Source organism: Muntiacus reevesi, chromosome 4, assembly GCF_963930625.1.
Source record: "Muntiacus reevesi chromosome 4, mMunRee1.1, whole genome shotgun sequence".
Taxonomy (NCBI): Eukaryota; Metazoa; Chordata; class Mammalia; order Artiodactyla; family Cervidae; genus Muntiacus; species Muntiacus reevesi.
The window spans coordinates 67,507,992-67,533,385 of NC_089252.1; the positions used below are offsets into that span (position 1 = coordinate 67,507,992).

The 25,394-nt window shown below is 39.5% G+C and overlaps 1 protein-coding gene and 1 pseudogene across 9 annotated transcripts in view; one reads left to right on the forward strand and one right to left on the reverse strand.

Moving 5' to 3' along the window:
- Positions 1 to 25,394, forward strand: part of FBXL2 (F-box and leucine rich repeat protein 2) — an 83,876-nt gene that overhangs the window by 30,421 nt on the left and 28,061 nt on the right. For 5 of the 9 annotated variants that reach the window (XR_010662940.1, XM_065932936.1, XM_065932935.1 and 2 more), the window contains exons 3-5: positions 10,527 to 10,581; positions 10,898 to 10,972; positions 16,892 to 16,986. Coding sequence is in view for 4 of the 9 variants with exons in the window: in XM_065932936.1 (XP_065789008.1) it covers positions 10,527 to 10,581; positions 10,898 to 10,972; positions 16,892 to 16,986 (225 nt within the window). In the remaining 5 variants the exon portion in view is untranslated. The remainder of the gene's footprint in view (positions 1 to 10,526; positions 10,582 to 10,897; positions 10,973 to 16,891; positions 16,987 to 25,394) is intronic. The other 4 variants (XR_010662941.1, XM_065932938.1, XM_065932940.1 and 1 more) reach the window with 3 other exon arrangements.
- LOC136166323 (large ribosomal subunit protein eL31-like) lies at positions 658 to 9,224 on the reverse strand (annotated as a pseudogene).

Sequence of the window (25,394 nt, forward strand, 5' to 3'; positions counted from 1 at the left end):
CCCTCAGCAACACTTGTTTTGTCTTTTTGATGACCTTGGTGTATTTTTTCTACTTTTTCTTTTTTTAAAATAAATTTCCCTTCTAGTTTTTAAATCCTGCCCCCCTTTTTTTCCTTTCTTTGGGCGAATTGTTGTTTTCTTTAGCTTCCATAATTTGGGCATTTAGGTCATTAATTTTCAGCTCGCTTATCTTGTAATAGGTAAATTCTTTGGGCAGTAGTCTCAAAGCTCTATTTTTGTTGAATTACATAAGTTTTGAAGTTTAGTGTTTTTTGTTTGTGTGTTTACTATTCAGTTTCAAATATTTATCAGTTTGATAAATGCTTCTTTGACATGTATCATTTTTTCTTAAGACATTTTTTATTGTATAATATATAGTTAGAGAACCATACAGAACACAATTATTAGACAAAGACCCTAGTAGCCATTACCTTGGTCAATAAATAAAACTTTTTCAGTCACCAAAGAAGCACTTCCATTCCCCACCCAAATCGTGACCACTTCTCTCTCCAGGAGTAACACTTTTATAGCTGTCACGCTGTTTCATTTCTCTCTAGATTTATCACCCGTATGTGCATCCCTCATTATTATGGTTTAGTCTTGCTCATTTGTTTGGTTTTCTTTGGTGGATCTGTAATGTCATTCGATAATCAGCAGTTAGTTCTCATCCACAGTTACTGTGTCTAGATTTTAAAAAGTGGTGACAGATAACATAGTAGCCGCGGTATAGAGCCTGTTTGTTGAATCTGCATCTTCATTATGTTCTCTGGACAGCCGCAACATGCATGCAGTGTGGGACATTCCTTATTCCTTTGGCCCAGAGCTTTATTGAACCTGGTGTTAACGTGTACGTGTGGAGTTCCCGTCTCCTTCATGGCAGGTTTCTGGGTTTCTTTGAGTGACCGAGGGTCATGCTTCTGAAGACCCATTCCATGGATGTGCTTGTGAATATTGATAGTATATCCTCTGGCCACCACCTCATTGATGGCAGACCAGCCCTGCTTTTTTCTTGTCACCCTTCTTTGTGGAAGCCATCAGACTGAGCTGGGGTTGGGAAAAAGCTAGTCTTGCCCATTTAATAAATCTTCAAGTGTCTGATAATCAACAGGTTTCTTGTCTGTCTCTTTTCTGTTCCATACATTTTTTTCTGTTGAATATCTTGGGTTATTTGACATGTAGCAGTTTGCACCATCTGGGTTTTGCTAATTGCATCCTCATGGTGGATTTTCAACATGTTTCCGTCATTTTTATTTCTTGGAAATTGACAGCAGGATCAGAGGTTTGTTCAGATTCAGGTTCAGTCCCTTTGATTATGTGGTGTGTGTGAGACTGTGTGGCGGTGTGTTCTATTATTAGGAATCACGCACTTTCTGATTTTCTTTTTTTGTCAGTCGCTAACATTTGTGTGATCCACACAGTCAAAGGCTTTGGCATAGTCAATAAAGCAGAAATAGATGTTTTTCTGGAACTCTCTTGGTTTTTCGATGATCCAGCGGATCCAGCGGATGTTGGCAATTTGATTTGTGGTTCCTCTGCCTTTTCTAAAACCAGCTTGAACGTCTGAAAGTTCATGGTTCACGTATTGCCGAAGCCTGGCTTGGAGAATTTTGAGCGTTACTTTACTAGCGTGTGAGATGAGTGCAATTGTGTGGTAGTTTGAGCATTCTTTGGGATTGCCTTTCTTTGGGATTGGAATGCAAGTTGACCTTTTCCAGTCCTGTGGCCACTGTTGAATTTTCCAAATTTGCTGGCATATTGAGTGCAGCACTTTCACATTATCTTCTTTCAGGATTTAAAATAGCTCAGCTGGAATTCCATCACCTCCACTAGCTTTGTTCATAGTGATGCTTTCTAAGGCCCACTTGACTTCACATTCCAGGATTCTGGCTCTAGGTGAGTGATCACACCATCGTGATTATCTAGGTTGTGAAGATCTTTTTTGTACAGTTCTTCTGTGTATTCTTGCCACCTGTTCTTAATATCTTCTGCTTCTGTTAGGTCCATACCATTTCTGTCCTTTATCAAACCCATCTTTGCATGAAATGTTCCCTTGGTATCTCTGATTTTTTTGAAGAGATCTCTAGTCTTTCCCATTCTGTTGTTTTCCTCTATTTCTTTGCATTGATCACTGAGGAAGGCTTTCTTATCTCTCCTTGCTGTTCTTTGGAATTCTGCATTCAAATGGGGAATATCTTTCCTTTTCTCCTTTGCTTTTCACTTCTCTTCTTTTCACAGCTATTTGTAAGCCCTCCTCAGACAGCCATTTTGCTTTTTTGCATTTCTTTTCCATGGGATGGTCTTAATCCCTGTCTCTTGTACAATGTCACGAACCTCCATCCATAGTTCATTAGGCACTCTGTCTATCAGATCTAGTCCCCTTGTGGATCACAATAAACTGTGGAAAATTCTGAAAGAGATGGAAATACCAGATCACCTGGCATGCCTCTTGAGAAACCTGTATGCAGGTCAGGAAGCAACAGTTAGAACTGGACATGGAACAACAGATTGGTTCCAAATAGGAAAAGGAGTACGTCAAGGCTGTACATTGTCACCCTGCTTATTTTACTTACGTGCAGAGTACATCAGGAGAAACGCTGGGCTGGAGGAAGCACAAGCTGGAGTCAAGATTGCCAGGAGAAATATCAATAACCTCAGATATGCAGATGACACCACCCTTATGGCAGAAAGTGAAGAAGAACTAAAGAGCCTCTTGGTGAAAGTGATGGAGGAGAGTGAAAAAGTTGGCTTAAAGCTCAACATTCAGAAAACTAAGATCATGCCATCTGGTCCCATCACTTCATGGGAAACAGTGGCAGACTTTATGTTTTTGGGCTCCAAAGTCACTGCAGATGGTGACTGCAGCCATGAAATTAAAAGACACTTACTCCTTGGAAGGAAAGTTATGACCAACCTAGATAGCCTATTAAAAAGCAGAGACATTCCTTTGTCAACAAAGGAACTAGACATTCCTTTGTCAACACAGTCTAGTCAAGGCTATGGTTTTTCCAGTGGTCATGTATGGATGTGAGAGTTGGTCTGTGAAGAAAGCTGAGCACCAAAGAATTGATGCTTTTGAACTGTGATGTTGGAGAACTCTTGAGAGTCCCTTGGACTGCAAGGAGATCCATTCAGTCCATCCTAAAGGAGATTGGTCCTGGGTGTTCATTGGAAGGACTGATGCTGAAGCTGAAATGCCAATCCCTTGGCCACCTGATGCGAAGAGTTTCTGGGCGGGATTGGGGGCAGGAGGAGAAGGGGACGACAGAGGATGAGATGGCTGGAAGGCATCACCGACTTGATGGACATGAGTTTGAGTAAATCTGGGATTTGGTGATGGACAGGGAGGCCTGGCATGCTGCGATTCATGGGGTTGCAAAAAGTCATACATGACTGAGCGATGAACTGAACTGAACATTTGTGTATGCTTACTGCCTAGATTATTAACTTACTGGGGTTACAAAATGATGATACTCTGATTCTTTTTCTTCATTTATTAATTGGAATGCTTTTATAAAGTATTACTTTCACTTCTGTTTGATTGCACAGTGCTATAGTTTATGTAGGAAAGGCAGGAAAGTTGCTTGACATTCTTTCTCTTAATTTACCAGTTTTCAAAATAATGAGATATGTGAAGGTATGACATTTGGAGAGCAAAATATGTTCATAATTTCAAATAATCTCCCACAAGATACATATTAATTACAAAGGGGAAAATGGTAACTTTATAATAGGGCACTCTGGCAGAAACCATGACCAAATGATGGAAGTAGGCATCACCAGTAACAGGACAAAGGACACCAGATGCCTCCTGATGTGGTGCCCAAGAGCACAGTGTCACTGCTGTCGCATTCCTCACAGCGGTGTGTAACTTGGGTATGATCATGAGGAAACATTAGCTACACAGCAGGACATTCTACAGAGACCTTTATGCTTCAAAAATAGCAAAGTCATGAAAGATAAAAACTGAGAAAGTGTTTCAGATTAGAAGCGACTGAAGAACTGTGACAGATAAGTGCAGTGTGTGATCCTGGGCCAGGAAAACAAAGATTTTCTTTTAAGGGCCATTAATGGGACAATTAACAGTTTTTTTTTAATACTGTCTATAGATTATAGTGTTGTATCCATGTTAATTTCCCTGCTTTGTTAACTCTATTGTGTTTTTGAAAAAGAAAATGACCTTGTTTTTAGGAAATATTTTAGTATCTTAGGGGTAAATGAACATTTTGTCTGCAATGTACTCTAAAGTATTTTAGATATAATTACACATACGTAATTACCATATCAGCCCCGGATGGTTTCATTGGTGAACACTACTGAACACAAGAAATGATACCAATTCTCAACATTGTCATAAATAGGAGCAGAATAATTCCTAACTCATTCTGTGAAGCTGGCATTAGCCTAATACTAAAACCAGATAAAAATTTACAGAAAGGAAAAGTACAGGACTTCCCTGTGGTCCAGTGGTTAAGAATCTGCCTGCCAGTGCAGGGGACGTGGGTTCAATCCCTGGTCCAGAAAGGTCCCACGTGCCGCAGGGCACCTATGCCTGTGCACCGCATCCACTGAGGCTGCACTCCCAAAACTTGCTCTGCAATAAGAGAAGCCCCCTCAATGAGAAGCCCGCACAGCACAGCTAGGAGGGAGCCCCCACTTGCCGCAACTGGAAAAGGCCCTTGTGCAAGAAGGCCCAGCGCAGCGAAAATGAAAATAGACAAAAAGTGTTTTGAAAAGAAAAGTACAGAACAATTTCTCTCATGAATGTAGATGCAAAAGTCTTCACCAAAATATTAGCAAGTAAATTGAACAATGTATAAAATGAATTATGTGCTATAATCAGGTGGGATTTATTTCAGGCATGCGAGGATTCTTCAACATTCAAAAATCAAGATAATCTATCACATTTATGATCTAACAAAAAAATCATATGGTCGTATCAGTAGATGCAGAAAAAGTATTTGGTAAATTTTAACCCTCATTCATGATTAAAACTCTCATAATACCAGAAATAGAGGGGAATTTCCTCAAGAATATTTATACAACAACCCTTCAAGCTGACACTATATTTAATAGTGAAAAACTGGATGCTTTACACCTAAGATCAGAAATCAGAAAATGATGTCCCTTCTTACCATTCCTGTTCATCATAGTACTACTGGAAATCCTACCTAATATAATTAGATAAGAAAAGAAAAGGTATACATTGGGAAGTAAGAAATAAAGCTGATTTGTTTGTAGATGACATGGTTGTATACATAGAAAATTCCAAACAATTGACAAAATATTCCTGTAATTAATAAGCAGTTATATAACATTGCAGAATACAAGGTTAATATGCAAAAGATAACTACTTTGCTATTGCTATTTCTCATCTTGTTTAGCAACAGTGAACAACTCCAAATTGAAATTAAAACCAATACCATTTATATTAGACTCAAAAATGAAATATTTGAGTATAAATCTGTCAAAAAATCTATATGATGAAAACGCCAAAACTCCAGTGAAAGAAATCAAAGGAGGTTTGAAGAATTGAAGAGATGTTACATATTCACAGATAAGAAGGCTCAATATTGTTAAAATGTCAGTTCTTCCCAAATTGATCTATAGAATCAATACAATTCTGATAAAATACCACTGAGTTATTTTGTGGGTATTGACAAATCCATTTTAAACTTTATACAGAGAGGCAAAAGACTCTGAAAGGCCAATATACTCCTGAAGAACAAAGCTTGAGGACTAACACTACTGACCTACAAAGACTTAGTTTAAAGCTTTAGTAATCAGTTCAGTGTGGTATTGGTGAAAGAATAAACAGATCGATGGAACAGAATACAGAGCCCAGAAATTGAGCCACCAAAGTCAACTGATCTTTGACAAAGGAGAAAAATCAATTTAATGGAGAAAATACATCTTTCTTTTCAACAAATGGCATTGGAATAATAGACCTTACAGCTTTCACAAAATCAACTCAAAGTGAATCATGAGTCTAAATGTGAAACCTGAAACTGTCAAACTTCTAGAAGGAAGCATCGGAGAATATGTGGGTGACCTTTGGTTTGACAGTGAGTTCTAGCTACAATATCAAAAGCATGATCCATGAAAGACAAAATTGATAAGTTGAACTTCATTAAAACTTCCCTGAGAAGGACATTGTTAATAGAATGAAAATGCAAGCCACAGTTTGAGAGAAAATATTTGCAAAGACTATATGATAAAGGACTGATGTCCACAATATACCAAGAGCAGTTAAACTCCAATAAGGAAATAACCAATTTAAAGAAGGGGCAAAACATCTGAACAGGTACCTCACCAGAGAAGATAAACAGATGCAATGAGCATCTGAAAAGATGCTTAATATCATAATATCATTCGGGAATTGAAAGCTAAAATAAAATGAGATATTGCTGTACATGTCATAGAATGGTAAAATTTAAAAACCTATCAGATGTTGGCAAGATTCAGAGCAACAGGAACTCCTTCATTGCTGGTGATTCAAAACCATATAGCAACTTTGGAAGACAGTTTGGCAGTCTCTTACATAGCTAAGCGTAAATTTACAGATCTAGCACTTATGCTCCAACTGAGTGGAGAACATTCACCTGTATACACGTATTTATAGCCATATTATTCATAATCATTTAAAACTGGAAGAAACCAGGATGTCCTTATATAAATGTGTGGATAAACAATGATACAGCCATACAGTGGAATATTGTTCAGGAATAAAAAGCGATTAGCTGTTGTCTGACTAAAAGAGACATATGCATGATGAAGAAAGCTGATCTGAACAGTTAAATACTGTGTGAGTCCAGTTATATGACACTCTGGAAAAGGCAAGGCTGTGGCGGCACTGAAAGGACTAGTGGTTGCCAAAGATTCATGAAGAAGATGGGTGGGATTCGCAGGACAAGCGCAGGTGGTTTTTAGGGGTAAACTGTTCTACTTGGTACTATAGTGGTGGGTGTACTTCATCACGCATTTGTCAAAAGCCATAGAACTGTACAGTACAGAGAGTGAACTTTGTCATAAACTATGAACTGTAGTTAATGACCATATATCAATATAAATTCATGAATTGTATTGTTACCACACTAATGCAGGCTGTTAGTAGTAGGGGAAGCTGTGTCTCTGCGTGTATCTTTCTCACAATGGCAGTAATATATGGGAAATCTACTATCTGCTTTTGTATTTAATAAATTTTTAAAAGAGGAAATAAACATATGTTAAATGCTGTTAAAACCATGTATTTTATACATGTGCAAAACATGTTTTATAGGGCATAACAGAGTAACTTTAGAAAATTGAAAAGGTAAGGGGAAGCCCTGTAATAATCATCTAGTAATGAATGATTAAAGAATGACAGCTTTTTCTGAGATGGGAATGAGAAAAAGTTGTGTTTGATTACCATTGTTGGTACTAGAGACAATCACAGTCACTTCAGTAAGGCAGGAAAAAGGATAAAAGTATGATCATTGAAAAGGAAGAAAGAAAATTTCCATTATTCTCAAGTGTATTGATTTTGTTTGTAGAAAATCCTTAGAATATATAAATGAATTTGGAAATGTTGCTATATGCAAGGTAGTATATGAAAATTAACTATATACTAGCAAGAATTAGAAAATGACAAGTAAAAAATTCCATTTTAATAGTAACAACATCAAATAACTGGGAGGGGAGAGCAAATCTAAAAATGAACAGCATCTATGTGGAGAAATACAAAAATTACTATGAGATAGTAAAGAAGTTCTAAATAAATAGTGGAGTATATCATGTTTGTGGGTTGGAAGACTTGCCACTGTAAAATTTTCCCCAGAGTGTCTATAAATCCAGCATAATCCCAGTAAAATTTTAGAAATTTTTTTCTGTGAAATTTGATATGCTGATTCTGAAACACAAGCAGAAATTCAAAAACTGAGAGTAGCCAAGAATAACCACGATAATCTTGATGAAGAAAAAGTTGAAGGACTGAAGTTACTAGACATCAGGATCTTTAAGCTTCATAATTAGAACAGTCTTACTGCCACAGAGGCAGAGAGACCAGTGGGGCAGAAATGCATCCACTCCTGTGTACCCTGTATGTATGTATTTGTAACCAAGGTGTCCTTTCAGTGCTGTCCTAATGAAGGGTGGTTATCACATTTGAGGTAGGAAGCAATTTAAAAAAAAAAAAAAATTTTGAAATTGTTCATAGTTACTTTGTGTATTTAAGTTGATAGGAACTATCTTTTCATGGAAGCAAGCCCAAGTTTTCATTTAAAAAATGGAAAATGTGAGATTTTGAAGTTTGATGCAAATTCAGTATTTAACCTCTTCTTTAAAACTCTTACCCCCTTGACCTAACTCTGTTTCTGTGGCCAGTGTTCCAGACTCTGTCATTCCAGGCATTCATTTTCTTCATTGAAACATGATTCAGGAATTTGGCTTACTGGGCAGTTTGGAGTTGTAGCATGCCTACGTGTGCAGATGCAGCTACATATGATCGTGATGTGGGGAGGATAAGATAAACAGTGAAGGCAGTCTGCTTCTTCAGCAACTGCAGCATTGGGAAGTGAGCATGAGATAAGAACGTAAACCTATGGCAAAAACCACTACAATATTGTAAAGTAATTAGCCTCCAACTAATAAAAATAATTGGGAGAAAAAAAAAAAACGTAAACCTGTGTTGGCTCTCACTTGTGTGAACGTGTGAGCATCTTGTGTGAGTTAGTGTGAGTCTAGCTTTTCTAGATGCAGTTTCCACACAGCACGCTTACTCAGCACAGGCTGCCTCATCCGCACTGCAGTTGAGGAGCATCCAGCCTAATCCTGCTGTAGCCTTGTGTAGCCTCACGGCCATGGGCTGTCAGGCTGCACTGCCTGGGTTCAAATTCTGGCTCTGCTCTTTCTCTCTGTGTGGCCTTGGGAGGTGCTCGGTGTTCTTATGTGTAAAATGGAGAGCACAATAGCACCTCATGCATTGTTGTGACGATTAAATGACTAAGGTAAACAGTGGCTAGCATATACTTTTCAAGCGCACAGTTACCAGTGTCGTTATCATAACTGAGAGGTGGTAGAGTGTGCGGTCTCCAAGGTGGCACGTTGTTGAGGAATGTTTTCAAGGGAGACTTGGCTAAGCCCTTTCTCCCTTCAGCTTGTAGTTCAGAGCGGACGCTGCTGTGAACCGTGATCCTCCTGTAGCATTCCCATGTCTCTTTCTCTGGTCCTTGGCCTTGCCGTGGGCTCATGGTCAGCTGTGGCTCACGGGGGAATGGTCCCATGGCACAGAACACAGACATTTGAGTTGGGGCAAGACATATCCCCATGGAAGCAATGTACTGTCGGTGTACAGACACCCTGAAATATGTTTATTGTATATGTGTATATATACTTGGTACACATTTTTCCCCACCAGCGTTTTCCTATGTACAAAGTTGCATTGCGTCTTTTAAGATTAAGGCAGCCCTTAGCTTCTCTCCTTTGCTTTTCACTAGAAAATGATAGGAGCCTGTATAGTAGAACAGTATCTGCACCTTCACAAGCCCTGTGGTGCTGCTCGTGGGTGTTTTATTGTAGCTGCAATGCCTTGGTGGTTTGTGGATCTACTGTCTTCCCCAAGCCCGTGGATTTTCAACTCACCGCTGAAATTACCTTTGAAGAGTTTTTACAACTTTATAGGTGGCTGTTTGCCGTCTCTCTCTCCTCCCCTTTCCACACCCGCAGGCACAGACTGTCCTACTTAACTTGTGGTGCTGTGGGGACTGACACCCCATTGTACCTGCCTGCATCGCCATTCCCTCTTCCTCTCCCAGGAAAGCGGCTCTTGTTGTCAGCTGTTGCTGCTGAGCGCTGAGGCACACGCAGCTATCACACGGCGCTGTTGCTCAGCACTGCTGCCAGGAGGCCAGGCGCTCCCCGACCGGCCACGCTGCAGTGTCCTCTGGGTTTTGGTTTACTTCTCCCTCCTTTTCTTTTCCCCCATCTTTCCTATCTTCTAGAGCTTCTTGGCTTTTGCTCAGGAAAAACTGGTCATTTATAGACCTTTCCAGGTAACGAGCTCCATCTTTCTGCCCTGTGAACAAACACATAGAAAGCAAGTGGGCTTTATCGTGGAGCTTTTCTTGGCCGTATTATTTGAGCCTCAGGCACCTGAGCCTGTTCGGTGCATCTCCTGCCGAAAGGGGAGTTTGCACTTGTGCTAGGGGCCTGCTCTCACTAGGCTCAGTGTCTGGCGGATGAGATTGGTCTTTGAATAGAACAAGTTATGACCTACTGTCCCATGTCTGTGATTTAGAACAAGGGAAATAAAAGTTAATGAGTTCTGGTTTCAGGTAATTTGTGTAATATTTCTCAAACAACTTTGGAATGTGCAAACATTTAATATTTCACAATAGTGAGGTAAAATTATAGTGCACTTGTGTATTATGAATTGAGAAATCTTGAAAAAATTATTAATATGCAGATGGCACACTAGATGTTATCTTTCAACTATAAATATTCTAAAATGTTAATACCATCTCATTTTTGTGCTTTTTCCCCTTTCTTCCTAGAATATTTTCCTTCTTGGATATAGTAACTTTGTGCCGATGTGCACAGATTTCCAAGGTAGAGTATTAACCAAATTTGTAATCAAGAAATAATCATGCAAAGCAATTAGCCTCCAATTAAAAGAAATAAAAAATAAATAAATTTAAAAAAAAATCAAGTTTTATTAGAATGAAGATGAGTTTTCACTCAAGTAAAGTTAAAAATTAAAATGTCATCTTTTATATTTTACATAACAGTATTATCATAATTCCACATTTGATTATTGCCTTAATATCTATTAAGAATAAGTGTTTGGAAATAGAAAAGTTGAATCAAGACTTTAACAGTCTCAATAAATTTTTCTTTTTCACCCTCATCCCTCCCAACTTCCCAGGCTTGGAACATCTTAGCCCTGGATGGAAGCAACTGGCAAAGAATAGACCTTTTCAACTTTCAAACAGATGTAGAGGTAAGTTAACCAGTTTTAGACTAAAGATTTTTTTAAAAGATAAGTCGACTGCTCCCTCCTGCCCTTTTGTTTATCGTGTTTAGATTTAATATTAAGCCGCTAAGGTGGAATAGAGAAGAAAAACACCTGGAAGGTATTTGCGTACTTCAAGACCAAAATTCTGTTTGTGTTTTTGCTTTTATCAGTAACAGAATTTTGCTTTACCCCCTTATTCATGTTTACAGTCTGAGCTTTACCACTCAGCTTTTCAAAGCCTCACACCTGTATCATTAAAACTTGGTTCAGAGCGTTAGTCTTGGGAGATTCTTGACAAGTATTTATTGATCTGAGAACTCCGCTGAGGATTCTGATTCAGCGCTAGGGATGGAGGCACGGCAGGGGCACGAGCCCAGGAGGGAGGCTGGAGAGAGAGCTGTCCCTCCAGCTCGGCCACGTAAGGCGCGTACTCTCAGTGCCCTGGGTTTATTATTTTTAAAATAAGGCAGGGAAGTAATCTTCAGAGCCTTTATAATTCCAGGATTCTGGTATATTTACCTGGAAATATGTAAATGTCTTCATTTAAGAATGGTAAACCACCTGGAGAAGGAAATGGCATCCCACCCCAGTATTCTTGCTTGGAAAATCCCATGGACAGAGGAGCCCGCTGGGCTGTAGTCCATGGGGTCACGAAAGAGTTGGACATGACTTAGCAACTAAGTGACTAAACAGCAACACTATTGAATACTGCTTACTCCCCGACTTGGGAGCACAGTGCTTGTGAATTCTTAGGCAATAGCGACTAGGTATTTTCCTGCTTAATTTGAATACACTTGAGCCGTTCTAGAGTTGGGAGTTCTGATTTGTGTCAAATTAACCAAATATGGAATGTAAAAAAATACTCAAAGCTCCCTAGGTTAAAGATTTAACCTGGCAAACAGTTATTAATATAATGTCACTTTTCTTCTGAGTCCTTTGAGTATATCTGCCAGTTAAACTAATAAAGAAGCTATTTATAAACTATTAATAAAAAAAGAATAGTAAACCAGATCAAATGAGAAAATTTGTCTTAAAACAACTTTAATATTAAATATGCATATCTAACCATAAAGAAACAGGGAAGTAAAAAAGAGCGTTACACATAGTAACTGTCTAGAGTACTATTTTAAGGGTCTGGAGATGCTGAAGTTTTATTATCTGCCCATTGTTAGTAAAACCTTACTGATTTCTAGTTTAGTCAACTCAGTGTAGTGGAATTGTTTTAAATCAGTTACTCGTGTAGCGTGTTCACATGTTTTTATTATATATTTTGTGTCTTTTTAGTGGATAAGGAAACACGTTTAACAGGGAGATGGTGTTACCAAGAACCAGTGGCCAGATGTGGAGGCCCGTCACCTCCTCCTCTGGTCACTTGCTGGTTGCCTGTCTCTTTGTGGTTGTTCAGTTGCTTAGTCGTGTCCAACTCTTTGCGACCCCATGGACTGCAGCCTGCCAGGCTTCCCTGTCCTTCACCATCTCCCGCAGTTTGCTCAGACTCACGTCCATCGAGTCGGTGATGCCTGTCCTGGACCCGTCTAAACCAGTGAAGCAGTCGCCGCTGCAGGAGGCAGGGCTGAGCACAAGGTCGACCACACTCGGTCTCCACACAGGTTGCTGTGCTCCGAGCTTGGCAGGGGGCAGGGGCCTCAGGTTTTCCCAAGCTCCCGGGAGAGATAAACTCTAATTCTTGGCTTGAACTCTGGTCCCTGAGTCAGGGATTCTTTAAAACTCCTTCCAGACTTAATGATTACAACAGTGCCCCTCCCAAACATGTTGACATATATTTCCCCTTCGAACTGAGTCTATAGAGCTTTGTTCATTGTGTTTACTTAGCGATGTTGAGGAGAATATTAAATTCCAAAAATTGTAGTCATTTCTTCTGGGCAAAGGAGAGTCATTGTTTTTTAAAAAAATTTTAAACATTTTTTCCTGGGTTTTTTTTTTTTTTTTTTAAATCATCTCTTCAGTTTTCTTTGATTTTTCCAAACTGCAACATTTTGGAAGGCACATAAATAGTTTTTCAATTCAGATGTTAAAAAATACTATTTCAGGACTTCCCTGGCAGTTCAGTGGTTAAGACTCTGTGCACCCAATGCAGTTCCCTGGTTAGGGAACTAAGATCCTGTGTGCCACACAGCATGCCAAGGAAAAAAACGCTATTTCAAGTAAATATCACTACCTTGTGCATTATTTGACTTCACTATTTTAGCTGACTGCAGCTGTATAAATGCATTGCAGAAATACTTGAGTACTTCTACTAAAGTGAAAGTGTTAATTGCTCAGTCATGTCTGACTCTTTGCCACCGCATGGGCTGTAGCCCACCGGGCTCCTCCGTCCGTGGAATTCTCCAGGGAAGCATACTGGACTGGGTTGCCATTTCCTTCTCCAGGGGATCTTCCCAACCCAGGAATCGAAACCAGATCTCCCACACCAGGAAAACCCCTCTTCTACTAAAGGAGAGACCAGGTCATGGCTCACCACATGTGTAGAGAGCTATCTGTGAAGAATATAGCCTAATACTAATTAGTCCCCTCTTTGGGCTCCCACTGTGAATCCAGGTTGAATTCTAAACCAAGTATGGGGCCTCCCATAGACAAATAACCAGTCCTTCCCTCATAGATCAATCAGTGAAGAATCTGCCTGCAATGTAGGAGACCCGGGTTTGATTCCTGGGTCAGGAAGATCCTCTGGAGAAGTGAATGGCAACCCACTCCAGTATTCTAGCCTGGAGAATCCCATGGACAGAGGAGTCTGGTGGGCTAGAGTCCATGGGGTTGCAAGAGTCGGACACGACTTAGCGACTAAACCACCACCAACCGTGGATGCTAAATAGCACCTCTGGGTGATGACCCAGGCAAGCATCCCCTGGATAAACTCATGGTCTCAGGTTCATTTCTTTGGGACAAAAGTGGATCTGTTGAGAGAAGAGGGAAAGTGCCAAGGAGCAGGACTGGTGTACTAAGAGAATTCACCGTGTGCCAGGTACTGTTCTAAGTACTTTCTGTGTATTAATTAATTTAGCCTTCTCAGAAACACCAAATGGGAGAAACTGAGGCGCAGAAAGTTTGAATACCTTCCTCAAGGTCACTCACCTAGTAAGAAGAGAGAGTAGATACCCGGAATAGTGGATTTCATGATTTGAATTTCAAAGAAAAGGCAGAGCCGCACATGCAGGTGGCAGACGTGCATCGGGCCTCTCCTTGAGCATCGCTGTCTCCTGAATAAGTGTCGTTGCCCTGATGTTTAGCCTTTTCCAGACCTTTGAAAGCTGAACATTTTGTTGTCTTCATGGTTGTTTAAAGAGCCTGTGAGGCCAGAAATGAGAAATAACCAAATAGTCTTATCTGAAAGTCATAAGTCCAAGGACTCCTCTGTTAGGCCTTATTTTTCTGTCATGCCTTTCTTTCTAAAATGCCTACCTATAGCATACTGATGGCTGTTACACAGTGTCAGTGACTGGAATTTGCATTTGAAAAGGATTTGCTTTTTTTTTCTCTCTTATTTAGAAACATTGGAACAGAAAATTCTGAATGTAATTTTTTTATTCCAATATAAAAACTTCTACTCCAAAGACGGAAGAATAGGAAGTTTGTATAAGTGTGACTAACTTGAAATGGAGAAAACAGAATGATGTGCTCTATTTGTAGACGTTGGTATGGAGCTATTTTTGCAGTTTTATTCAGTGTTTAGATATTTATCTTGGATTTCCAAGTCAGTCTTTTTTTTTTCCCCTCCCACTGACAGAAATTTATTTTAAAGGTGTCTGGAGTTTTGGCTCAAAAACTAATTATTAACATAGGTGGGACTCAAGAAAGCATAGATAAAGCCACCAGCAATATCAGAATTTGGATTTTCAACTTAAGTTGTTTGCCAGCCTGTGCAAATCTTGCTTCTGTAATACTGTGGTTTGATGTGTCCTAGTGGACCCTTCCTGCTTAGAATTCAGAGTCAAGGTAGCTGTTTTGTAAAGTAAGGATGATAGTATTACAAATGAAACAAAATGGCCTTTTCAGTGTTTGCTCCCTCCTGGGTGTGGTTATCATGCAGAGGACACAGCTTTTAGAGTCATAGAAACTTCTTATAAACCCCAACTCTGCTACTCAGTGAAGTGCAATATTGGCAATATAACCATTTACTCTATTCATTTGCAAAATGAAGGTATTGAATCCACCCTGTATTAGTCTGGAGTCTCCAGAAAAACAGAGCCAATGAGATTGTGTGTGTGTATATAGATACAGATGTAGAGATTCCTTATGAGGAATTGGGTCACATGATGACAGAGGCTGAGAAGTTCCCAGACGTGCCGTCCGCAAGCTGGAGGCCCAGGAGAGCTGTAGCTCGTCTGAGTCAGAAGGTCTGTGAGCCAGCAGAGCCAGTGTGTGAATTCCAGTCTGAAAGCTGGCAGGTTCGAGACCCAGGAGGAGTTGATGTTTCAGCCCAGGTCCAAAGGCCAGAAAAGAGCAATGTCTGGCTCAGCCATCAGGCAGGAGTTCTCTCTCAGTCAGCGCTTTTTGCTCTGTTCACCCCTGCAGGGGAGGACAATATGCTTTACTCAGCCTGCTATTCAGATGCTAATCTCATCCAGAAGCCCTCACAGACAACACCCAGAGTGATGTTTGGCCAGGTCACAGGCTGGCTCTCTGTCCCAGTCCTGTTGACCATAAAATTAATCATCGTGAGTTCACCCCTTGTCAACGTGCACCCACAGGCATGTCCATAAACCATACTTGATCTCCACATAAAGACAGTATGAACTCGTGATTACACCTAATGTGATTCAGCTATCCAGTGTACAATCAAAAATACACTTAAGCCCCTCCTCAGAAAGAGGAGGTAGAGTCCTAGAGTGATATTCATTCTTCTTGACACTCTCTGCCTTCAGTACTTGAATGCAGAATTGAAGGAACTTAAATACTGTGACATAAAGTCAGTACATCTTATATCACACGGAAAGGGGATAAGAGAGGAAAGAAAGAATACGTTTGTTCTGTATACACACGTTCATAACAAAATAGGGGGAAAGTACAACAGTTACAGTCCTAATCTCTCTAACTGGTCATGTGGTCAGAGTTGGCACTTAGAACTACCTTCTACCACACATTCTGCATTCTCCTTGTCTTCAGCCCCTCAGCTGGTTGTGGTTCCTCACTTGGTGGAGTGACCCAAACGGCCATTCCCAAAGCCATGAACAGTCCTCTTTGGACTGGCTTCAGTTTCCCGTTGACTTTAATCCTAGGGCATATTAATACTGAGCGACATCCCAAGGGATTTCCTGCATTTCAGACATTCTCTTCCTTAGTTCATGGAAGAGTAGTCTGCACAGTTATTGTGAATATTAAATGAGCCTTAACAGATACAAGAAAGTAATAAAATCATGCCTGAAAAAGTGGAAGTGCTTAATCAGTGTTCTCATATATCTGCCAAAGTTACCTTTTCAAAGCAAATGTGTTTAAATAGGGGATTGCTGAGAAGAAGGGGATAGCTTTTACAATGCATTTTCATTTTTTAGAGTAGTACTGTTTAGCTTAAATAGATTTTCTTTTTTTTAAAGCAACTTTGTTTTAGATCTCTGCCCAGCAGCCAGTGTTGCCATAGCAGACCTCAAAAAGCCTTAGAATTTGTAGAGTAGCCGTGAGCCCTGGCAAGGGGAGGCCTACCTCCAGAGTCGAGGCATTCAAAGAGTAGTGTGTGATTTTTAAAAAAGACTTAATGTTTTAATTGAAAACATTTTTTTAGTGCTTGCAGTCCCTTTATACACAAGGAGCAGAAGTGAAGTGTTGGAAGAATGTTGTAAAATATCGTCTATTACACGTGGAAATACATATTTAGTTCCTAAACTTCAGGTTATTTTGCTGTTAGATAAGCAGCATGAATAAGATTTTTTCCAACTTTCTCCATTGAAGGGTCGAGTGGTGGAAAACATCTCAAAGCGATGTGGTGGGTTCCTGAGGAAGCTGAGCTTGCGGGGGTGTATTGGCGTTGGAGATTCCTCCTTGAAGTAAGTCAGTCCACTGTGCCTCAGTCTGTCGTGGCAGCTTTTAGCTGGCGTTCTCATCAGCGAAAATAAGCCACGCATATTACTTGCTTTTCTTCTGTTGGCATCTTTCTGTGTAACTTGCATAGAGTAATGAGAACATCGCGATTTTGGAGCCAGCAGGCCTGAATGAGAAACCGAGAGCTCCAGTGTGGTCATAGCTGTGGCCGTGGGACAGGTTACTTCACTTTGCTGTCAGCTCTGTCTTCTGTAAGAGGAGGCAGTTACAACTCCTTCCTGGGAATGTCACGGGTGTCACAGGAAGTAACATGTACATAGTCCCAGGCACATAATCATGTTATATCAGTTCACCTCTTCGTCACTTTCCCGTCTTCGTAGGTGCCTTCTCATAATCACGGCTACCTTGTTGTGTAAATTACACTAATTAACAAAATAATTCTTTCAAAAAATTCTTTACCATAACCTGGGATTTTGCTTACCCATAATGGGATATGGTTATCGCATTCACTTTGTTCTCATTAGCAATATACCCCATCCAGCCAAATGCTTGCCCACCTCTTCCTGGATAGCCATTATTTATTGGAAATGTTATTACTCCACTGTTAAGGGCATGTGCTTTGAGCTTTTTTTGAGATAGGACATAATTAAACCTGTATGTCTTTACCCTTGTGGCCTCTAGTGTTGTTTGAGGTTGGCTAAATTAGGGCACACACACTGCCCCTTAGAATCTTGGAATGGTCTTTGCCTCTTGGAAACTTAACCATACCAGCATGATCAATCACAGACCTCCAGTGAGAATGTACAGTGTGTAGTGATTGCAAATACTGGAATTTGTAATTGAAACATCTGCTGCACCATTGCTAAGAAAATCAATTCATGATATCTTCTAAGGATCAAAACACTCCGTCTGTGTTATGGAACACAGAGGTGGTTTTGTTTTTTTTAAAATAAAAAAATTCAGATCATCAGAAAAATTTTCTGCTTCTTCAAAAGCTTTGTAAATCAGTGGAATAGATTGAGTCTGTTTTAACAGGAAGCTTAAATGTACCAAATAGGTCCTAAGGTAACTTATACCAGAAAACATAAATCTGATAGTGGTTCAACTAAAGAGACTAAAACAAATGTGAAGATGTGGATTGGCAGTGGGGACTGTCAAACACATTCTCCTCTGGGCACTTGGAATAGAGCTGTGGGTAACAAAACTATCCGGTAAGGCTAAGAATGTTATTGGTTTACCATGAATTTTAGAGCAGAAATCTGTATCAGTATCTATATAAATTTTTAACATTTGAGGCCAGATTACTGTGAGAAATAATGATAAACATAGTCAAAGAATCATGACTGGAGAAGCATTTTGCTATGGCGTCAGTTTTTGGTTGCAATCACCTAGAACCAGTCTTGGCCTCTGTCCTACCCTTGCCTGGGTATTCTTGTTGTGTGAGGGGTGCGATTTGTTTACAGTTGTTGATTGAGCTTGTACTATACCAAGTACTGATTTAAGCACTGGAAATACAGTAGTAATTAGATTGAAATTCGATTCTAATGGGTCTTGCATATATGTTCTGTGTAACACCTCCTCTATCCTTAGATATGAAGTCCTATTGATTTTAAATATTGAGATTTAATTGAGCTGCAATGAACTGTGCATCTTTAAAGTATACAATTTGATATAGTTTAGATTATGAATATACCCGTGAAACTAACATTGTAATCAAGATAATGAATGTGTTTGTGTCCCACAGAATTTTCCTCATGTGCCTTCGTCATCACTCCCTTCCTCCCACCCCTTCTCTACTTCATCTCTGCTTTCTGTCACTGTAGGTTAGCTTGATTTTTCTAAAATTTTGTATGTAACTATATACAGCATGTACTCCTTTTTGCCTGGCCTCTATAACTTAACATAATTGTTTTTGAGAGTCACCCATGTTATGTGTATCAGTAATTTTTCATTCCTTTTTATTGATAGGTAGTGGTCCACTGTATGGCATATAATGCAGTTTATTCATTCATCTGTTTATGGACATTTGGGTTTTTCCAATTTTCACCCGTTACACATAAAGCTGTTATAAAGGTTTTTGTGCAAGATGCATGCCATCATTTTTCTTAGGAGTAGAATGGAGTAGATCATTTGATAGGTGTGTGTTTCACTTTTTAAGAAACTTCCAAAATGTTTCTCGAAAAATTGTACCATTTTACATTCCCACCGGAAGTGTGTGATGCTTCCAGTTCCTATAAGTCTTTGCCAATACTTGGTGGATCAGTCTTTGTCATTTTAGTCATTCCTGTGAATGTGAACAGTGGTATCTCATTGTGGTTTTAGTTTGCATTTCTCTAATGACTAACGCTGTTAAGTGTCTTTTTATGTGATTTTTGCTATCCATTTTCTTTGCTGAAATGTCTGTTCTAATATTTGGTTGGATGCTTGTTTTGCCTTTTTTTTTCCTTCGTTATATTGTTTATTGTCTTACCATTGGATTTTGAGAGTTCTTAATATGTTCTGAATATAAATCCTTTATCAGATATGTTTTGCAAATTTTTTTTCCCAGTTTGTGGCTGACCTTTGTGTTCTTTTAACTGTCTTTTGAAGTTTTTCATTTTGAGGTAGTTCAGTTTATCAGTATTTTTCTTATGAATTATGGTTTTGTTATTACATATGAGATCTTTGCCTAACTCAAGGCCATAAAGGTTTTCTCATATGTTTCTAGAAGTTTTGTAGTTTAGACCTGTGATCCATTTTGACTTGTTTTTTGTGTATGATGTGAGGTGTAGGTTGATACTCATTTTTTTTGCTCTGTGACATTCAGTTCTTAGCACCATATGTTGAAATGACCACCCATTTCCCACCAAATTGCCTCTTACAGTTTTGTTAAAAATTATTTGTCCAAATAATTATGGAACTATTTCTGTACTCTCAGTATTTTCCATCGGTCGAATTGTCTCTCTTTACAGCAGACCACACTGTCTTGATAACTATAGCTTTATAATGAGTCTTGAAATCCGGCTTGATTAGTCCTTGAACGTAACTATCTTTCAAACCTGTTTTGGCTATACTAGGTTAGTTGCATTTCCATATAAATTGTGGAACCATCTTGTCAATTTCTACAAAAAAGCTTGCTGGGATCCTGATTAGGATGATGGTGAATCCATAGATCAGTTTGCAGATACTTGACATCTTAGAAGTATTAAGCCTTTGAACTCATAAGCCTGGCTCATCTCTCCTTATATTTAGGTGTTTTTTAGATTTCCCTCAGTGTGCTGTGGAGTTTTCAGTGTACAAATTGTGCACATCTTTTGTCATATGTCTCCATAAGTGTTATGAAATATTATTGTAAATGACATTTTAAATTCAAACTTTGATCGTTCATTGTTGGTAAATAGAAATATAATTGATTTTTAAAAATGTTTTCCTGTTTTTGAAAAAAAATTTGTTTACTTATTTGGCTATACTGGATCTTAGCTGAAGTGTGTGGGATCTCTTAGTTGCCATATGTGAACTGTTACAAGCCACCATGTAGGACCTAGTTCTCTGACCAGGGCTCGAACTCCAGCCCTCTGCACTGGGAACATGGAGTCTTAGCCACTACACCACCAGGGGAGTCCTCAAAATATGATTGATTTTTGTACATTAATCTTTTATCCTGCAGCTTGAATAGACTCACATTAGTTTTAGTAGTTTTCTTTGTTGATTACTTCAGATTTTCTTTGTAGACAGTCATGTTGCCTATAAATGAAGATTTTTTTTTTCTTTTTTAAGGATCTTTTTAAAAAAAGATTATCTATTTATGGCTGTGCTGGGTCTTTGTTGCTACATGCGGCTTTTCTCTAGTTGCAGAGAGTGGGGGCTGCTCTTCTTTGCAGTGCCCAGGCTTCTCCTTGCAGTGGCTTCTCTTGTTGTGATGCACAGGCCCTAGGGCATGCAGGCTTCAATACTTGCAGCGCATCGGCTCAGTAGTTGTGGCTTGCAGGCTCTGGAGCGCTGGCTCAGTAGCTGTAGCGCCTAGACTTCTTTGCTCCGTGGCATGTAGGGTCTTCCTGGACCAGGGATTGAACCTTTGTCCCCTGCATTGGTAGGTGAGTTTGAAAATAATTTTTCTTGTTTTCAATCATTGCATTTTCTTTTTTTTTTAATTTTATTGGATTATAATTGATTTATAATATTGTGTTAGTTTCAAGTGTGTGGGAAAGTGATTCAGTTATACCTACATTCATTCATTTTCAGATTCTTTACCCATGTGAGGTATTAAAGAATAATGAGTAGAATTCTGTATGTTATACAGTAATTCTTATTGGTTATCTATTTTATATATAGTAGTGTGTGTTTGTGTTAATCCCAAACTTCTATTTTATCCCTCTCTCCCGCATTTCCCCTTTGGTAACCATAACTTTGTTTTTGAAATCTGTGAGTCTTTCTGTTTTGTAAATAAGTTCATTTGTATCCTTTTTTTTTTTTAAGTTGGATTCTATAAATGAGTGGTAATATACGATATTTGTCTTTATGTTACTTCATTAGTATGATAATCTGTAAGCCCGTTCATGTTGCTGCAAATGGCATTATTTTGTTCTTTTTTATGGCTGAGTAATATTCCATTGTATATATGCACTACATTTTCTTTATTCCGTTGCTAGTGGACATTTAAGTTGCTTCCATGTCTGGGCTATTGTAAATAGCACTGTGATGCACACTGGGGTCCATGTATCTTTTCAAATTATGGTTTGCCCAAACACAGACCAGGAGCGGGGTTGTTGAGTCACATGGTAGCCCAGTTTTTAGCTTTTAAGGAACCTCCACACTCACCTCCTTTAGTAGTTGTACTAGTTTGTGTTCCCAGAATCACCAGTGTAGATTCCCTTTTCTCCATACCCCCTCCAGCATTTATTGTTTGTAGACTTTGTTGATACTGGCCATTCTGACCAGTGTGAAGTGATACCTTGTAGTTTTGATTTACATTTCTCTGATGGTTAGTGATCCAAAGATGAAATTGCCAACATCTGTTGGATCTTAGAAAAAGCAAGAGAGTTCCAGAAAAACATCTACTTCTGCTTTATTGACTATGCCAAAGCCTTTGACTGTGCAGATCACAGCAAACTGGAAATTTCTTCAAGAGATGGGAATACCAGACCATCTTACCTGCCTCCTGAGAAATCTGTGTGCAGGTCGAGAAGCAACAGTTAGAACTGGACATGAAAAAACAGACTGGTTCCAAATTGGGAAAGGAGTATGTCAAGGCTGTATATTGTTACCCTGCTTTTTTAACTTACATGCAGAGTATATCATGAGAAACGCCGGGCTGGATGAAGCACAAGCTGGAATCAAGATTGCCGGAAGAAATATCAGTAACCTCGGATATGCAAATGACACCATCCTTATGGCAGAAAATGAAGAACTGAAGAGCCTTTTGATGAAAGTTAAAGAGGAGACTGAAAAAGTTGGCTTGAAACTCAACATTCAGGAGACTAATATCATGGCGTCCAGTTCCATCGCTTCATGGCAGATAGATGGGGAAACAATGGAAACAGTGAGAGACTTTATTTTTGGGGCTCCAAAATCACTGTAAATGGTGACTGCAGCCATGAAATTAAAAGACATTTGCTCCTTGGGAAAAAAGTTATGACCAACCTAGACAGCATATTGAAAAGTAGAGACATTACTTTGCCGACAAAGGTCTGTCTAGTCAAAGCAATGGTTTTTCGAGTAGTCATATATGGATGTGAGAGTTGGACCATAAAGAAAGCTGAGCACCTAAGAATTGATGCTTTTGAACTGTGGTGTTAGAAAAGACTCTTGAGAGTCCCTTGGACTGTAAGGAGATCCAACCAGTCCATCCTAAAGGAAATAAGTCCTGAATACTCATTGGAAGGTCTGATGCTGAAGCTCCAATACTTTAGCCACCTGATGCAAAGAACTGACTCATTGGAAAAGACCTTGATGCTGAGAAAGGCTGAAGGCAGGAAGAGAATGGGACGACAGAGGATGAGATGGCTGGATGGCATCACCGACTTGATGGACATGAGTTTGAGCAAGCTCTAGGAGTTGGTGAAGGACAGGGAAGCCTGGCATGCTGCAGTCCGTGGGGTCACAAAGAATCAGACACAACTGAGCAACTGAACTGACTGATGGTTAGCGATGTTGAGCATCTTTCCATGTGCTTATTGGTCATCTATATGTCTTCTTTGGAGAAACGTCTATTACGGTCTTCTGCCCATTTCTTGATTGGGTTGTTTGTCTTCTGTTGCTGAGTTATATGAGCTGTTTGTATAATTTGGAGATGAAGCCCTTGTTGGTCACATCATTTGCAAACATTTTCTCCCATTCCTTAGGTTGTCTTTTCTTTTTTTTTTTTATTTTTAAACAAAGGCTTTCTTTGCTATGCCAAAGTGTGGATGTTTGATTCAGTTCTGTTTATCTTTGTTTTTATTTCTATTGGCTTGGGAGACTAACCTGAGAAAAACATTTAGGTCAGAAAATGTTTTTCCTGTGCTTTTGGCAAGGATTTTTATGGTGTCATGTCTTATGTTTATGTCTTTAAGCCGTTTTGAGTTTATTTTTGTGCATGGCGGGAGGGTGTGTTCTGACTTCATTGATTTACATGTAGCTGCAAACTTACCCAACACCCCTGAAGAGACTTTGCCCATTTTATATTCTTGCCTCCTTTACTGAAAATTAATGGACCATCAGTTCGGTTCAGTCGCTTGGTCATGTCCGACTCTTTGCGACCCCATGGACCGCAGCACACCAGGCCTCCCTGTCCATCACCAACTCACGGAGTTTACTCACACTCATGTCCGTTGAGTCAGTAATGCCATCCAGCCATCTCATCCTCTATCATCCCCTTCTCCTCTCACCTTCAATCTTTCCCATCATCAAGGTCTTTTCCAGTGAGTCAGTTATTTGCATCAGGTGGCTGAAATATTGGAGTTTCAGTTTTAGCATCAGTTCTTCCAATGAATATTCAGGACTCATTTCCTTTAGGATGGACTGGTTGGATTGCTTGCAGTCCAAGGGACTCTCAAGAGTCTTCTCCAACACCACAGTTCAAAAGCATCAAAGATGAGCATCGGCGCTCATCTTTCTTTATAGTCCAATTCACACATCCATACATGACTACTGGAAAAACCATAGCCTTGACTAGACGGACCTTTGTCAGCAAAGTAATATCTCTGCTTTTTAATATGCTGTCTAGGTTGGTCATAACTTTTTTTCCAAGGAGCAAGCATCTTTTACTTTCATGGCTGCAATCACCGTCTACAGTGATTTTGGAGCCCCCCAAAATAAAGTCTGTCACTATTTCCACTGTTTCCACATCTATCTGCCATGAAGAGATGGGACCAGGTGCCATGATCTTAAGTTTTCTGAATGTTGAGTTTTCAGCCAGCTTTTTCACTCTCCTCTTTCACTTCCATCAAGAGGCTTTTTAGTTCCTCTTCACTTTCTGCCGTAAGGGTGGTGTCATCTGCATATCTGAGGTTATTGATATTTCTCCTGGCAGGCTTATTCCAGCTTGTGCTTCTTCCAGCCCAGCATTTCTCATGATGTACTCTGCATGTAAGTTAAATAAGCAGGGTGACAGTATACAGCCTTGACGTACTCCTTTCCCAATTTGGAACCAGTCTGTTGTTCCATGTCCAGTTCTAACTGTTGCTTCTTGACCTACACACAGATTTCTCAGGAGGCAGGTCAAGTGGTCTGGTATTCCCATCTCTTGAAGAAATTTCCACAGTTTGTTGTGATCCGTACAGTCAAAGGCTTTGGCATAGTTAGTAAAGCAGAAGTAGATGTTGACCATAGGTGTGTGGATTTATTTCTCTGCTCTCTGTTCCATTGATCTATATGTCTGTTTCTATACCAGTACCATGGTGTTTTCATTAGTGTAGCTTTGTAGTATTGTCCAAAATCTGGTGCCTCCTACTTTGATTTTATAATTCTGCTTTGGAAATTCTGGTTGTTTTATTCTTCCGTATATATTTTCAGATTATTCTAGGTCTGTGAAAAATGTCATGGATCATTTGATAGTGATTGCATTAAATCTGTAGATTGTTTTGGGTTGTATGACCATTTTAACAATATTCTTCTAATCCCAGAACATGAGATGGCTTCCATTTCTCATAGGTCTTCTCCAGCACCACAGTTTGAAAGCATCAATTCTTTGGCACTCTGCCTTCTTTATGGACCAACTCTAAATCTTAAAGTTCTCTGTATATAGTATCATGTCATCTGCATGTAGTGTTTTACCTCTTCCTTTCCAAATTGGTTACTTTTATTTCTTTCTCTTGTCTGATTGCTGAGGCTAGGATTTCCATTAATATGTTGAAAAGAAGTGGTGAGAATGGATATCCTTGTCTTGTTCCAGATCTTAGCAGGAAGGCTTTCAACTTTTCTACTGTTGAGTGTTATATTGGCTGTTGGTTTGTCA